Source organism: Ictalurus punctatus, chromosome 6, assembly GCF_001660625.3.
Source record: "Ictalurus punctatus breed USDA103 chromosome 6, Coco_2.0, whole genome shotgun sequence".
NCBI classification, from domain to species: domain Eukaryota; kingdom Metazoa; phylum Chordata; class Actinopteri; order Siluriformes; family Ictaluridae; genus Ictalurus; species Ictalurus punctatus.
This window is the reverse complement of record NC_030421.2, coordinates 29,817,147-29,835,218: the sequence shown is the minus strand read 5'-3', so window position 1 is coordinate 29,835,218 and position 18,072 is coordinate 29,817,147. Positions and strand designations below refer to the sequence as shown.

Sequence of the window (18,072 nt, the reverse complement as noted above, 5' to 3'; positions counted from 1 at the left end):
AACTCAAGCTCTGGGAGGCAATGATTCATTTCAGTGACTAATTTTTTTTTGTCTTTCATGAGCTAATGCAGCAAATTCAGAGCAAAACGCTAAACCATACATAACCATGGACTTCAGTTTGAAACCACTGCTAGACAGTGCTATAGTTGTCTAAATATGCTTTTCCATCTGCACAATGACTCTACAAGGTTCGCTGTATTGAGGAAACAGAAAAATATACCTTCCAGCATTCATAACAGTGAATTTGCTTCTGGGTTGCTGTGGAAACAGGAAGCGGTACTCTCAACAGGAGGTTCAGTTGGCAAATTCCACTTCCCTCAGAATCATAGCATGCACTTTGGATAATTGGCGATCTTATCATAGCTTACTGCTAATCTGGAATTGCAATACTGCTCCACTTCACATTTACAACTTCTGCAAAGTGCACTTATTTCATGTCATTTGCTATCTTTTTATTTCTCAGGTAACCAGATGAGTTTAGCACAGTTTGCCCTGGCAGCATAATGTAGCAATAACAATGAAATGGAAAAGTCAAAATGATTGTATGTTTGCTTAAAACAGATATATTTCCACAAATAATCATCAGTCAAAACATTGCATGTTGTCATATCCTGTTCATTACTCATGTGGAATAGTTGGTATTTCCATATTAACTTGATATTTACATTACATTACATTTACATTACATTTATTCACTTAGCAGACGCTTTTATCCAAAGCGACTTACAAATGAGAAAGATACAAGCAAAGCGATATATCAAGCAGAGAACAATACAAGTAGTGCTAAAATACAAGATCTATTAATTGAATTCCAGAAGAAGCAAAGTGCAGAGTAGAGGTGTAAGTGCATTTAAAAAAAAAAAAAAATTAATTATGAGTTGGTTCGGTGTTCATGGAAGAGGTGGGTTTTTAGCTGTTTTTTGAAGATGGTGAGAGATTCTGCGGTCCGGATTGAGATTGGAAGTGCATTCCACCACTGAGGAACAGTTAGTGTGAAGGTTCTGGAAAGGGACCTTGCGCCACGCTGAGTTGGAACTGCTAAACGTCGGTCGCTAATCGATCGCAGATTGCGAGAGGGAACGTAGGCCTTCAGGAGAGAGTTGAGGTAGGAGGGTGCTGTTCCTGACAAGGTCTTGTAGGTGAGCATCGAGGCCTTGAACTTGATGCAGGCAGCTACAGGAAGCCAGTGGAGGGAGATGAAGAGGGGTGTGACATGGGTTCTCTGGGACTGGTTGAAGACGAGGCATGCTGCAGCATTCTGAATCATCTCAAGGGGTTTGGCTGGGAGGCCTGAAAGCAGTGAGGTGCAGTAGTCCAGTTTAGAGATAACAAGAGCCTGGACTAGTATCTGTGTAGCCTGTTTGGTGATGTAGGGTCGGATTTTCTTGATGTTGTAAAGGATGAACCTACAGGACCTTGCAGTTGCTGAGATATGGTCTGTAAAGGTCAAGCCGTCATCAAGAATCACCCCAAGGTTCCTGGCCATCCCGGTTGGCATGAGTGTGAGTGAGCCGAGCTGTACAGTGAGGTTGTGGTTGATTGAGGGACAGGCTGGGATCACGAGAAGCTCAGATTTTGCCAGGTTAAGCTTAAGATGGTTTTCCTTCATCCAGACCGAGATGTCCGAAAGGCAAGCGGAGATGCGTGCAGAGACGGATGGATCGTCAGGCTGGAAGGACAAATGGAGCTGGGTGTCATAAGCATAGCAATGATATATGATATAAGAAGCCATGAGACTCAATCACCTGCCCTAGAGATGTAGTGTAGATAGAAAAGAGGAGTGGACCCAGAACTGACCCCTGTGGAACGCCAGTTGTGAGTTGCTGAGTTTCAGAAATACCTCCCCTCCATGATACCTTGAAGGATCTGTCAGAGAGATAGGATTCCACCCAGCGCAGAACCGTTCCAGTGATGCCCAGGCTGGAGAGAGTTGACAGGAGATATTGATTGAGTCTCAAATAATCTCAGGTATGAGCAGTATAAACCAGACACCAATTGTAGTTCATGGTCTGCTGTTGTGAATGGTCACACATTCACCTTAAATATCACACTTCCAAAAACAGTTTATGCCCAAAACGCATCCTTGTTTCAGTGCATAAACTCTCCTGGATACTGTAGACTTGTACCTAATAACTGCTGCTATAATCATAAAGCCTCTCCCATGCTCACCCAAGAACTCTTATTCACAATACACTCATAAAGAACATCTTTTCAACACATTTAATACTGTTTAACTTATACAGAGTAATGATATATAATCTCACTAACTGGTGTCACCCAGAGGAGGACAGATTTGGAATCTGGTTCCCCTTGAGGTTTCTTCCTCAAGTCTGCATCTGGATTTCTCAAGACATCTTTGTAACAATGTTTACTGTTAAAGATTTTATACAAATAAAACAAAATTTAACTGAATTGTTATAAGTAGTGTTATAGACATATATTTAAAAATCAAACTATATTTCAATATGTTCAATATTTTGTCATTTGAATAAGATGCACAGTTGAAGCAATGCTCCAGGACTAGCTCCCATTTTCCTGAACAGACACAACACATACATTTTACTTCAGACAGTGTAGTTGTTGTTTGTACCAGCACCACAAAGTAGCCTGTGGACTGCAACACTTCCTGATTATAGCTTTGAGAAATCTCTGAGTTATATGGTATAGCCACAGTCTGTTGAAGGCTTGCATTTGTAACTGTGTGCAAGCTGAAACTTTAAACAGACACATTCAACACCTGTGCTGCAACTCATCCTCAGATTATTGTATATGGTGTGCTATTTAAGAATATTATGGAAAGTTGTTGTCCATGCTCTAGTCTACATTGTGAAACCCTAGAGTGCATCACACAGAGGTGCCAACACTACTAATAAGAAAAACCCTAGCAGGCATTGAGAATTTTACAACAAAAACTAGTGCTTGTTAGTAGATGGGATGGCGTTATGCTAATTGCTAACAACATATATATGTGATGAATATGTGTTGATTGAACTGATATAAACCATAAATATGTGATTTGTTGACTGAACTCATATTTAACTGCAATATGTATAAATGTTTGGATTTTGCAACCAAGTGATTGTGTAAGGTTACTATGATTGGTAAAAAAAATAAATAAATAAATCAGCATATTTGTAAGTCCAGTCTGCATTCCGGACCATGTCCATATTAGGTTGTACTTTGTAAATTATAGTCAAACTCTAAACAAGAGCCATAACTGCAGTGAAATATTTTTAGGATTGACTAACTGATTTTTCTTGTAGATCTTAGACTCAGTATATAGACTTTGACCAAAATGGTCCAATGGTGTTTATACTTTTATTATTGAAACAGGAAAACACCCAACAAATCAACTAACATAAAAGACCACTATGAAGTATTGCCTATATGCCTTTTTTATTCTGCAAAAAGATAAGTGATTTCAGTTTCACCCACTCAAAACCAACCAATCTTTATTTACTAGCATGTAGAAGTCACCTAGGTAAAGTTGGCACATAATGAAAGTAACCGTAATCAATAGAAAAACTATATCTCACGCATTCCACATCCCTTCCCCTTCAGTGAATTGTGTTATCTGGCCCCTATCGACATAGATAAGGACACCTCTGATTGGCTGGGTCAAATCTTTGGTTCTTTGTAAAATAATAATAATAATAATTATATATATATATATATATATATATATATATATATATATATATATATATATATATATATATATATAAAGTTTAATTAAAATTGTGATTCTTCTGCAATCTTTTTCAGCAAATGATATTCTATACTTAACACATAGATTCCAGATATTATCAGGATCATCTTTAAAGTTAGTCTTTGAAATATTGGTAGACATGTAGCATATCATATTTAAAAAAAACCCTTTAAGTTCATGTTACTTTTTAAACAAGTATTCATGAGATTTTTATATCATTAATGACTTAAGACATGTAAATCATTAACTGTGTTTTAGGATTCCTGGATTCTGTTGCTGTGTGACATCAGGAGTGAGGGAGATGAAAGTGATCTTTTTGTCTAATATATTCAGTAAAAAAAGAAATGTTCATTTTTCAGGAGGCTGTAATGTAAATATAATTTTGTAAAATCCAAATAAGCTTTACAGATCTTTAACTGAAAGGGTTTAAAGAACATTTTTCATGCTTGTCAATGAACCATAAACAATTATTGCACATGCACCTGTGGAACAGTCCTTAAGACACTAACAGTTTACAGGCAGGAGGCGATTAAGGTGACCGTTACAATAACTTAGGACACTAAAGAGACCTTTCTACTGACTCTGAAAAACACCAGAAGAAAGATGTCTAGGGTGCCTGCTCACCTGCGTGAACATGCCATAGGCCTGCTGCAGGGAGGCTTGAGGACTGCAGATGTGGCCAGAGCAATAAACTGCAATGTCTGTAATGTAAGACGCCTAAGACAGTGCTACAGGGAGACATGAAGGACAGCTGATTGTCCTTGAGTGGAAAATTACATGGAACTATGTGTCCCCCTAGACGTGATCGAGAACTTGCAAATGCCTTGGTGGAAGAGTGGAGTAACATCTCACAGCAAGAACTGACCAATCTGATGGAGTACATGAGGATGAGATGCACTGTAGTACTTAAAGCAGCTGGAGGCCACCAGATACTGACTGTTACTTTTAATATTGACCCCCCGCCCCCACCCCCTTTGTTCAGGGACTCATTATTCCATTTCTGTTTGTCAAATGTCTGTGAAATTTGTTCAGTTTATGTGTCAGTTGTGGAATGTTTTTATGATAATACAAATATTTACACATGTTAAGAAATTTGCTGGAAATAAAAGCAGTTGAATGTGAGAGGACATTTCTTTTTTTTCTGAGTATATATACAAAGACTATTCAGTTGAGTGCCCCCATGTTTTCTGGATGAAAATGGAAGATAACAATGAAATGTTGGTGTATTCTGCTGCAAAACTCAAGATAAAATCAACAGAAAATTTTGTCGGATAACCAAAAAGAAGAAATCAAAGCTTTGCCATGAACCTTTTGTTTTTATACATTATTTTAAGGCTGTGTATGACATCTGGCAGAGTTAGGCCAGATATTTTAAGAAGAATGGCCTAAGATTGGCCAAGCAATGTAAAATAGAATAGACATGTCAAGAGTATAGGCAAATATAGATTCAAAAGAGGTAGATATATCTCATGTTATTGGAGGATATTTCCACAAAATTCAGAAAGGGAGATGTAAACTTTTAAACTGATAAGCCAATCATGTGGCAGCAGCACAATGCAAAAAATCATGCAGAGACAAGTGAAGAGGTTCAGTTAACAATCATATCAAACACCAGAATGAAGAAAAAGTGTGATCTCTGGGACTTTGATCATAGCATACCAACATGCTATGATCAAAGTCCCAGAGATCACACTTTTTCTTCATTCAGATAGGCTGGTTGGACTATCTCATAAACTTCTGATCTCCTGGGAATTAAAAAACAACTATATATATATATATATATATATATATATATATATATATATATATATATATATATATATATATATATATATATATATATATATATATATATATATATATATATTGTGGCGACAGGCCGGTTGCCGGCGCACAGGAAACAAAGATCGCTCCTCCCGCAACAGCGCCACTTCAGTGCCAACAATGTTTTGGACGGCCAGAGAGCACATGGCAGCGGGGCGGGGCTACCGACACACCCACGGCTCATGAATGGTGCACCGCGTGGAAAGAATTCCACCATCCAGAGGGCGAGGGGAGAATATAAAAGGGCCATATTCCACTCACAAGAGGAGAGGAGGATCTCCGAGCATGTGCGCAAGTATCTGGCGTGTGTAAGGCGATATTTTACGACACGTGCATGTCTGCTAATCGCTGTTGTGTGTTTTTCTGGTTTTCAGACGAATATAATGCGAGTGAAGGCTCCACCCCTGGCTGTAACCGAAGACAGCTGAGACCCTCAGTGCCCGATTGCACTTCAACACACACACACACAGACACACACATGCATCCGCACTCCCCTCACCGTCCGTCTTAAATAAAGATCCATCCTCGAGCAACACTAAACCGGCCTCCTGTGTGTCTGTGCTCCGCCCACCATGGGCTAAATTCCCTACACTGGTGGAGGATGCGGGCATGAGTGCAGACACACCCATGTAAATACTTACGTAAATAGTTGCTACCCAGGAGCTGCTGGCCCTGAGAGCGGACCCGTGGTTCCGGGACTCTGGCCGAGAAGCCCAGCACCTTCTCCCCTGTCTGACCCCAGAAGATGACATTGAGACCTACCTCGAGACCTTCGAACGGGTCGCCCACCAAGAAGACTGGGACATGGAAGCCTGGCCACAGATTCTCGGCCTGTTGCTCTCCGGAGAAGTCAGCACCGCATACTATGCCCTCTCTCCGTAGGACGCGGTGGACTATGGAGAGGTAAAGAAAGAGATCTTGGCATGGTGTGGCAGAACTTCCTACCGAGCGGCAGAGGACTTCCATTGGTGGAGCTACCGGCCGGGGGCCCAGCCCTGTGTTCAAATGAACACCCTCCTGCGCCTCACCAAATGGTGGCTCCACCCTTGCCAGTGCACCGCCACTGAGGTGGCAGAAAAAGTCACCATGGACCGGTTCCTGAGAGCTCTGCCGTTCCCAGAGCGCCAAGCTGTGGGAATACGTGCACCCGGAACCCCCAAGGTGCAGCTAACTACCCTAGAACTCGCCCTGCCCCTCTTGGAGTTCGGCTGGGATGGGTAGCGACCCCATGGCCCGCCCAGAAGGGGGCGAAGGAAGGAGGCCCAAGCCCAGCCAGCCTACATGGCCCGGGGCAGGAAGAACACCCCGGCCGAAGGTAAGTCACACACACACCCTAACTCACTCTCCTCTGTATTTCAACAGGTGAGCCGGCAGGGGAACTTCAGCCGGGAGCAGAAAGAGGACGACCGCCTGAAGCATTGCTGGGCCCAGGTGCGGCAGATTGACGGGGTCGACCAAAACCCAGAACACAGGCTACCCACCTCTTACTTTCTAGTCAGGGGAGGCCTGCTATACCACCAAACCTAGCACAGAGGGGAAAACATGGACCTCCTGGTAGTCCCCAAGACTCGAACCCAAACACTGTTGCACCTGGCCCATACCCATCCACTCGGGGGCCACCTGGGGGCCCGAGACACCAGGGAAAAACTGAAGGATCACTTCACCTGGCCGGGTATGGACGCAGAGGTCCGGGCCTTTTGTCAACGGTGCCCTCAGTGTCAGCATACTGCCCCAGGAAGCCCATCCGCCGGCGCCCCTGATCCCACTTCCCTTCATCAGCGTCCCCTTCGAAAGGATCAGCATGGACCTTGTAGGGCCACTCCCCAAGTCCGCCCGGGGCCACGACTATATACTCGTCATCATGGACTACGCTACCCATTACCCCACTACGCAAAGCCACCTCCTGCAACATCACCAGAGAACTGGTACTAACGTTCAGTCGTGTGGGGATCCCAAAGGACATTCTGACCGACCAAGGTACGCCTTTTGTGTCCAAGCTAATGTCTGATCTGTGTCAACTGTTACAGGTGAAACACCTCAAGATGTCTGTCTACCACCCGCAAACTGATGAACTGGTCGAGAGATTCAACCAGACACTAAAACAGATGTTACGCCAGGTGGTAGACGAGGAAGGAAGGTACTGGGACCTCCTCCTTCCCTATGTGCTTTTTGCCACCCGGGAGTGCCCCCAGGTTCATATCTACCTTGGACCTAACGAAAGGCTACTGGCAAGTTGCGCTGGCATTGGACGCAAGACCGAAGACGGCCTTCAGCACAGCCACTGGTCACTGGCAGTACCAGGTTCTCCCCTTCGGGCTACACGGGGCGCCCGCAACGTTCCAGCGGCTGATGGACACTGTCATGCGACCCCACCATATGTTCGCAGGTGCCTACCTAGACAACGTAGTCATCCTCTCCTCCACTTGGTCGGACCACCTGTTCCACCTGGGGGAGGTTCTGAAGGAACTCCGGAAGGCCGGGCTGACAGCCAACCCAAAGAAATGCCACCTAGGGCTGACCAAGGCACAGTACCTGGGCTACCGTATTGGCCGGGGTATGCTGAAGCCACAGGTGAAGAAAATCGAGGCATTGAAGGACTACCCCCGACCCACATTAAAGAAACAGGTACGTGCCTTCTTGGGGTTGGCAGGGTATTACCGCAGGTTCGTGCCTAACTTCTCCTCTATAGCTCCCCCCCCTCTCAGACCTTACAAAGAAGAGCCAGCCGGACCAGGTGAAATGGTCTGCAGAGGCAGAGCAGGCGTTCCAAGCCCTAAAGAGTTTTTGTTTTTTATTTGTAATAAATTTGCAAAGATTTCAAACAAACTTCTTTCATGTTGTCGTTATGGGGTATTGTTTGTAGACTTTTGAGGAAAATAATGAATTTAATCCATTTTGGAATAAGGCTGTAACATAACAAAATGTGGAAAAAGTGAAGCGCTGTGAATACTTTCCGGATGCACTATATATGTGTATATATATACACTCACACACACACACACACACACACACACATAAAGAACAATGACAGTGGTGTAGAAGGTGATGAAAAAAGCAGCTTCAGGCGCACAGGTCTCAGTTGAAAGCCAGCATGCAGTTTGACAGATTGCCTCCACCCCTCCAGCCTGACATGTAATCTCTTCACTACACAAATAACACACACTGTTGGATTGTCATGGTGACCGATGAGTCACATGACCCCCCGGGGAGACGGGACATCCCGTAAGAGACAGGTTAGTTAATGAGACAGCATGTTTAATAGAGCCAGAGAGTACAAATAAAGAAATGAGTGGGAGGCTGGAAAAGTGGTTGTTGAAACACCGAACAGCCTATCAAAGGAAGGGGTAACGACTGCTCAACAAAACATGGGAAAAAATACAGTAGCATATTCTCTTCACAGTTTATTACTCTCTTCACAGTTTATTAATATTATTGATATTAACAGTGTTTGAAAGGACCACTCAGAGTTTAACTTTTGAAAAATTTAAAGGTTTTTGTACATTCTGTCTGTACATTCTTAGTCTCACAGACATGGAACAGGAAATATTTATTCTAAAATGTATATACATTTATTTCTGGACATCTTATGTTTACTTCTTAGGTTGTTAAAAAAGCAAATGCTATTGATGCCTCCACTGCCACTGCTGCAAAACAGTATGTAAGAAGTCCCAATTTGTACCTGTAATAATGTGCCTTCTATGTCACAAAGATATACACTGTATTTGCCATGTTTTACACCTTCATGTGTCTTGTTGCAAAATTGATAAGTATTTTACTGTAGTATGGCCTCAAAAGGACACTTAAATTTCCCCCTTTGAATGTCATCAAATCAATTAGTTCGGAGTGAATCATTCTCTCTCATTCATCTTCCAAGTTTTACTTAGACATCTTCAGTAAATATCATTTAATTATTATTTAGGGAAAGAAAAACTATTCTACTATTCTACAGCACCATTCCACTCTAGCAATTATGCTCATGCATCTATATGTCTGCTCTATCAATATATGTATGTACTACAATGTAGTACTTGTAATTTCAGACAAAAATGTGAACAACATACCATTTAGAAGTAGATGGGCTGTTGCTTAGAAACCATGTTTTTAATATACTAACAGGATACCATGAAAGGACCCAAAACTTGTTATCAGACCCCAGTTTTCACACACTTAAAGTTAATTTTCCCTGGCAACCATCACTCAGCACCCAGCACTCAGAGTATAAGTTCTCTACTCCAAATTCTCTTTCCCAAGCCTCATTTACACACCAGCATTGACTCCAGACTAGCCACACGCCAGTAACATTCATTTCCATTTAATGCTTTTATTACCTTTAAATCATTTAAACTTAATAATATTTTTTTAAATGCATTCAATAACAAAATGTTCATTTCCCATTTTTGCTGTCTCTTGCTCATTTTCAAATCATCTCATTTACTTTCTTGCCTGGCTACAGTCTTTCAGGAGCACAGATGTCAGTGGGCGATTTTTGAGAAGGCAGCACCATCACCTAAACTGGCAATCCTGGTGTTGGCAGAAAAGCCTGAAAAGGTGATATACAGCATGCAGTTCTTTAATATTTGCCTGTGAAAAAAATATTGCAATCGTGCTTATTGTTTAGTAGTGATTTCAACAGTTAATCACTCTACATACAGCTGCTTCTATGATCAGTGAAAGAGTTAACCAAACACTGTATGAAGTGAGCGTGGAAATTGTTAAAGACTTGCTGACATTCGCATGCAAACTGCCAGCTGCAGAAGGCAGACAATGTGCAAGCTAGCTCCTGAATGTTTATGTGATAGAGGTTACAGAGAGCAACCCTGAGCAGTATATTTTATGTGAAGTACCTCTATCCAGCCTTTTCTACTATTGAGTCCTTTCAACAGAAAACTAAAACAAGGAAAGGTATTGCAGAGCCCCAGGGGATTCCAAAATCTCACCACTGGCCCTTGTAAATGCCTGAGACAGGAAGCAGGAAGTGCAGAACTTCAGAATTGCCGTTAAGAGGAAAAACAGGTCCTTTTACAAACAGTACAATACAAATCACTGCACAAGAGCACAGAAGGAAAAGCACTTTGGTGCAGCTTGCAGTAAACCTTGGGCTCTTGCGCTTTTCCAGATGGCTAAGCAGACATTCCGAATCCTCCTTCCACCTCCAGCTGTCCCAATCTGTTGCTGGGGAATGACAATAATTCAGCATCTCTCAGGAACCTGTTTGTTGTGCAGGTTGACATCTACTCCCAAGTAGAACTGCGTAATTATTTAATACATAGCACATCACTCCTGATCTTTTGTTGTCTCAGGAAGTAAGATGGATTGAACTGCACTTCTGCAAGGGCTCCATTGATTTCAGACCATATAGATTTTGAATTTATTCAAGGTTATACATATCCAAGTCAATTATTACATTGGCAGACAGTTGCATGCCCACTGCTTATTTATATACCTTGTTTTTTTATGTACCTTGTTACTTTGATTGTGCACTTGTAAAAGAGAACGCATAAGCTTGGCGTAACTAACCATAAGTTAACCTAGATAGTAACAGAGTAATAGCCAATAACGACCCACACATACTACTTCATTTGGCCCATATATCGCCATCGAGTGATAAGACAAATCAAAACTCAAATGGTATACTATAATTCTTTGCATTTGGGCCACTTTCTTAATTATGTCAAAACTTAATGTAGCTGCTTACCACTGGATCAATTTTTGCCTACAGTGCCCTTGCCATTGCCATAAACAGCCCTTATATGCATAAACTCAAATATATTTTACAGCTGTTTTCATTTAAATCTGCAAACATCAAAGCTTGCAAATGAAAGGATTTGGGATAGTGTGATTGTTTCTTTTGGAATAAGACAAATCACACCATGGTTGTTACTTAATCAGAAACTTTTATCCAGAGTAACTTACAAAACATACAACAGCTGAAAGCACAGTAATACAAAAAAAATAGAGAATCTGTAAGGATTCATAACCTGAGAGAGACTAATGGAGGTTAGTACACATGCTAGAGTGATCTAGGCAGTAAAATAGGTCAATTTCCAATTTCAAGGGTATGAATAACGTTGCAAAGTAATACGAAAGATAATTCATGGAAAAGTAAGTGCAGAGGATAAAATACCAGTGTTATCTTAGACATTGTCTAGAAAAGTAGGTGTTTAGACCTTTGCAAATTGAATTAAGACATTGGATCAATCAGACTAGAGTGGAAAACTCACTCCATTACTGAAGCAGAAAAAGGCCTTTATTTGTCACATTCACATTAGAATACGTTGAAATTTGGTTGCCCCAAAGCTGGAGTTGAGTGCAGGAGTGTAGATTAGAACCAAAATAAGTAGTTGGTCTGATTCTCAGGCCATTACTCACACAACACAATGTCACACAACACAAAACATAGATCATGAGCCAATGAATGTAAAGTTACTGAATCTGAAATAAATTTAGAAATGTTTTTGGTGTGTAGGTCTTGAATTGAAACCGATCAGTGGAAAGTTAGGTCCTACGTGTGTTAACTTGAGCTAGTACTGCCAACTTAGAGACTCTCTCGCTAGATTTGGGAGCTTTTTAGACACCTTTAGCAACTTTTTTTTTTTTTTTTTTTTTTTTTTTTAAAAAGGGGCCTAGACTGTCTTGAACTTCATATGGCTTTCCAGCTCATATCACAAGTGCTGATATAAGAGAGAAGGTTTGCTCAACTCACCATCATTTTGTAAAGCCTGACTGTGTTGCGCTTGTGACCAGTCACTGATCCCCATTGTTCCCAATGGCCAATTCAATTAGTCATTTTCCTTGGGTCAGAGACTTTGTTTATTCAATCAAATTTTGGGAGAATTTATCAATTTTACTTATTTATTTTTAAGATATGGTGAACCTGTAGTACATTTTGTTTACAATATTAAAATTGAATCGTAAAGCCAGTATAATGAATCGAATCAAAACAGGACCGGAGTGTATTGTTACATCTCTATTAGAGAAGCTTATGTAGTCTGGAATAGTTGTATATGTCATGTATCAGAGAAGGAACTCTGACTACAGTTCCCAGCTGCCACTGCATCAATGTCACATGACCACCCGCACCTGACTCACATTTATGTTAACCAACACTCATATATACAGCCGCTGTTTGCACTGCATTTCTTGTCTTACGTTTGTCTTTCTTGGCCTTTGACTCTGTTACCGTGTTGTGTTCTTTAGTTTATGTTTAATCTTAGCCACAGTGTTTTGCCTCATAGTGTCTTTTGCAGGTGTTTTGTTCTTTATTAAATGCTTGAAATTCTGCACATGCATCCGTCTCAACTTCCATACGTGACCGTATCATTCTGATGTGGAAAGTAAGAAATCTGGTGGTAGATGTAGCTTGGTCATTGTCCAACCTGATACTCAACTTTCATCCTTTAAAAAATATAGTCTGACTGACCCCTTAATTCATGTGGATATGTGCTAAATGTTTAATAAAATAATTTTGTGCATTTCTTAGTTTCTTCCCTGGAAAAAAGGGAGATGGGTGAATCTTGTATTAAGCTTGGAAAAGACAAGTTCAGTGCATCCTCTCATTCCCAACCCAAACAGTTGCTGCCAAATGCCTTATTTGGAGGTTAAACAATTGAATCCAGGTGTTCAGAAATGGTAGGCAATCCAAATCCTTCAGAGGTTCAAATTATTCTCCAGGATTACACTTCAAAAGCTACATCTATATCTTATCTTGTAGTACAGAGATTGAACCAAGTGAAATGTATTATGATAATTGTAATCTGCATTTTTTCCCCTGAAGTCAGTGCTGTTGATGTGTACAGGGGAAGTATGGGTCTATGAGAAATTATGTTTTCTCACTTCCTCTGGCTTTGAGGTGCAAGTGTGTGAGTGTAAGTGCATGTTAATATGTATGTCCACCATTGTTTGCTTGCGGTTTTAGGCACTGGAGAGGGTTTTGTAACCTGGGTTCTTGTGGGGATGGCCTGAGGGCTTTGGGGGAGTGAGAATCTGGTGGGTGCTGTTAAGGCTAATGAGAAAAGTTCAGTGAAAGTCCAAGCATAGAGATTCAATCTTCAAGTAACCACAAAAAGACACATTGAATTCAAATCCAGGGACAAGAAGAGAACAGAGAAGCTGCAGGTTCGAAAGTTCAGCCATCTTAGCATAGCATGCCACCTTATTTTTCAACAGCTTGTTTCCTTCCAATGTCCCACAGAGTAATTTACCTCTGAAGTGAAAGTCTAATGAGTTGCCTTAAAAGACCTGTCTTCTCTAGGTCTTAATCAACCCATAACAAATGGTATTAAGTGGTGGGAGGACTGTTTGTATGGACACTGGTTTATAGTGTGCAACCTAAAATAATGCTGGTTAAAGCCGTGTAACATATGTGTGAAATCAATTCCTTCACCTTTCTCCAGAAGACCATTTAGATGTCACTTTTCAGAAGGAACAGAGAATTAGCAGCCCTGTTCACTCTGCTGCTATGCCCCATTATGAAGCCAAATAATGAGATTGCAGCAAACCCTTTCAAACAGTTATTCTAAGTCTTTTCTTCTCTATTTCATTGAGTCTGAGAAAATGATCATATTACAATTCTTGAAATAGAAAGTGAGAGTCAGGGTGAAAAGAATGTCTCCATTTCTTATTTTTTGTATGTTTTGTTCTGTTTCTCTTACAAATCCTCTATAGTGAAAGGCAAATCCACTTACTAGTTTCAATAGATTTAGACCAAGCCATCTCACAAACATTTTCACAGGCTGGGGAAGGCATTTCCACGTCATGACGATGAACCATACAGTGCTTCTGCTGAGCTTGTGGGTCAGGATCTGCCTTTCCTCCATCTCTGCCCTGGTTATATTATACTTCATGCCCAGATTCTGTTCCCCATCCTGCCCTGCCCAAGGGTGGATATGGTTTATCAGTTTAAATGAAATCACATAGAAAACATCACCACTGTGGGGCAAACTGAGGCTGAGTGATTAATGTAGTCTGGTGAAATAATTTCAGAAAGTATGAAAATGACTGTGACTGACCCTCCAGGGGCCTTTTAGTGCTATTTGACTCTGTGTTGTGCTGGTGACCTGACTTGCTACATGAACTGTGGTCTTATCCTGAGTCTTAGCCACATCACCGATCATTGTGCCTTGTGCACAAATTAAGACATTACTCTCTCACATGGTATCCTTTAAACCTAACATTGTTTGGGATGGATTTCAAATTTTCATTCATGGAGCAAAGCCTGAGAGAGAACAACCATTCAAGTACAATTGGATTGTGTATCAAGTCGGTTATGCTAAAGACAGCTGCTGCAAAATTACAGTAGCATGCTCCCACCACAACTGACTGAACTGGAGTTGGAGCAATTAATCAGAGGTTAACCAGACAAACCTCACACAGGATCTTTAATTTGTTGTACCTAAACCCCCGCTGAAACAAGACCAAATATAGCAGAGTTTCTCCTGAAAAGTAAATATGACCATGACTGAGCTTTGCCAAGGAATTTCTCAGTATATTTTAATGTATGTAGATAGATATTTTTGCTCTTTCATGACTTAAATGTTAAATTTGAGGATGTAGGCTGGCAGAGAACAAAAACACTTTTTCCTTAATAATCATCATAAGGTCATTTATTCACTTACTCTGAATAGCAAACCAAACCCACCTCAAGGATAGAAGTAAACATTTTGCTAAATCTCTATAAAAGTTGGTTGTAAATGGGAAACACCATTGTCTATGCTTTACAAATGTGAGTGATATTGCACAAATGTGAGTGATATTCTTACTGAAACATCACAGCAAGTCAAAAGAACCCTCATGAGATAACAAAAAAAAAAAAGATAAAAACCCTAAAGAAATAATAATTTAAAAATGCTTTCTTTGACTGATATAGCCCCATATGTCACAGATGTAGTATCCATGGCATACATATATGCATCCTTTTCAAGTCTCTAGTAAAAAGAAAACTTGAGATGATTTTTTTTTCTGTTTATTGTGTGCAGAGTTGTGTGTTACATGTTACAAAGTAACACATTACTGTAATCTAATTACTTTGTCTGATAATGCAGTAATGTAACGCATTGCATTTTAAATGTATGTAATTTGATTATAGTTATTGATGTCAGTAAAATTATATTACTTGTGTTATTTATTGTTAAGAAAACAATATTAAGTAAAATGTATTTTAAAATAAGTCATGTTTTTCCCCAAAGATTATTTACTTCAGCCCCGAATAATTCTTCACTTGGAGCGGTTTGTCACTACATAACTGAACGTCAGTAAAATAAGACCGCCTGTAATTTTATATCTATTATTGGCGAGACCAATCAGACAGGTTTACAGGAAAATACGTGGAAATACTCATGTCTTATTGGCTGACAGCTCTCACTTCTGCCAAATGCTAGCTCACACAGTCAGTGTAAGGAAAAATGCATATGCACCTTTTTTTTGGTAAATGGGTTGAAACTGAAACAGTAACATCCTCTGATGCTGAGCAGAAAAACAAGGTGTGTAAATATCTATATGAGTTCCAGTTTACATGAACATGATATGAGCAGAGCATAAGGAAATATAATGTACTTTACATGGCACTGTAGCAGCTAAAGCTTAGCTGTGCCTCCCCTTGGCTAGTGACACCAAACTATCTGAGTTAGAAAAGTTTTATATTTTATCGGTCTGGTAGTCCTACAAACAGTGACAACACCCAAGGCATATTTTATGCTAAATCCAACGTTTTCTGATCATGTCATACATTGACGCGCTAAAATTATTGAAAGAACTATGAGTTTCACTTTGCAGTGATTTTTTAAGGTTTGATAGGTTTTGAAAGTAACGTGAAAGTAAAGTAATTAGTAATGTGTATAGATGCACCGAAACAAAATTTCACAGCCGATACCAATAACGATTATTCAGAGTAATATTGGCCGATACCGCTAGTTCTGCCTTTTATGCCTTCTTTTAAATTAATAATAATTAATTCACAATTCTGAAGGAAATGCAAATAAAAATGTTATTCTCTCCATTTCAACAAGTTGTTTCACAGTAACTGGTCTCATAAACAGAAAACACATTACTCAAATTAACATTAACACATTAACTAAATTCTGAAGATTAAAGTAAGATTTCTTAACTTATTGAATTTTATTAATTCATATTAACATTGACTGAATTCTAAAAATCCTTCTGTTAGACTCACAGTCACTCACCACAAACAAAATCATTTCTACTTAATCACTGACATCAAACTGTTAATATATAATATAAACTTTTTTATATATTACCATTAACTGGATATGAAATACGCTACTCTACAAATATATATATATATATATATATATATATATATATATATATATATATATATATATATATATATATATATATATATATATATAAAAATTTCTGTGCAATATATACTTTTTTGTCAACTCATCGTCATTTAAATATTTTAACTGTGTACTGGCGCTTTAATTCAGAATGAGCAGCTCGAGCAGTGTGGCAAAAAAAATTATAATTAGACTCCATGCCGAAACTCCTGCTTCACTGCTGCTCACTTCTGTTGTAAGATTTTAGCAGTGCAAAGCTTACAGAGCTTACAAACTGCAGTTTTTTCATCATTCCACAGAAGAGATGTTTTCTTAACACACAGCACGAAATCAATGTGTTTGCCCACACTCTTTTGATTGACAGGATATAATTGGCCCTGATCATCGGATGTTTTTAAACTATCCAATACACCGATATATCGGTGCATCTCTAGTAATCTGATTACATTTTACATGCAGTAAGCAGTAATGTAATCCCTAGTGGATTACTTTTGTTTAAATAATTTACCCAACACTGATTGTGTGAAGATATGTGCCGTAGTGGTTATTGTCCTCACTCACAGTTTCACTGTGAATAATATAAAACCGAGCATTTAGATTCCTAAAAAATTTCCACTTTTTTACAGGTAACACACCAAGCTGAGTTTACTGTTACAGACAAAAATGCACATCAAAAAAGAATTGTTTGATCATGAGTTGAGATCGATGGACTTAGGCAGAATAATCTGACATGCTCACTGGTGGTTGATTAAGTGCCATTGTGACTAAAGACAGCCAGGGATAAAGCCTCAAAATGTGACCACTACGATGACACTTATCTGAATGCCACCAATAGGAGACTACACAGGATTACACAAAACTCAGAAGAACATGGAAGAACATAGCCATTTTCTTTACACAGACTATCCTTAGACTATCTTTCACGTATTGTTTTTGGCCAAAACATGAAACGTGAGTCTGAGAGAGAACCACTGGATCTCATATCTGCACACAATAAACTACAGACAAAACAGAAAAAAAGTCATCTCAAAGTTTATTTTTACTAGAAACTTGGAGATTTGGCACTGCAACAACAGGTTGTAAATCTGTGATGTTATTAAATTTTTCCCATTTGCTTTGGAAAACAAGGAGTCCAAGTCGTGCCTCAAGATATTTGATCACATATTGACGTAGCAGAACTAAGACATGTCCTTGGCATGATCAGTGTTGACTTCCTCAACTTCTTTCATTAGGATGAATAAT

At 39.8% G+C, this 18,072-nt stretch overlaps 1 protein-coding gene across 1 annotated transcript; it reads right to left on the bottom strand.

Moving 5' to 3' along the window:
• Positions 1–812: 812 nt before the first annotated feature.
• On the bottom strand, positions 813–1,908 carry LOC128632899 (uncharacterized). The gene is made up of 2 exons (XM_053680678.1): positions 1,798–1,908; positions 813–1,669 (listed from the first exon to the last, which is right to left on the bottom strand). Exon 2 carries the CDS (start codon positions 1,607–1,609, stop codon positions 872–874), a length of 738 nt encoding a protein of 245 aa, XP_053536653.1. The 5' UTR covers positions 1,610–1,669; positions 1,798–1,908; the 3' UTR covers positions 813–871.
• Positions 1,909–18,072: the final 16,164 nt, after the last annotated feature.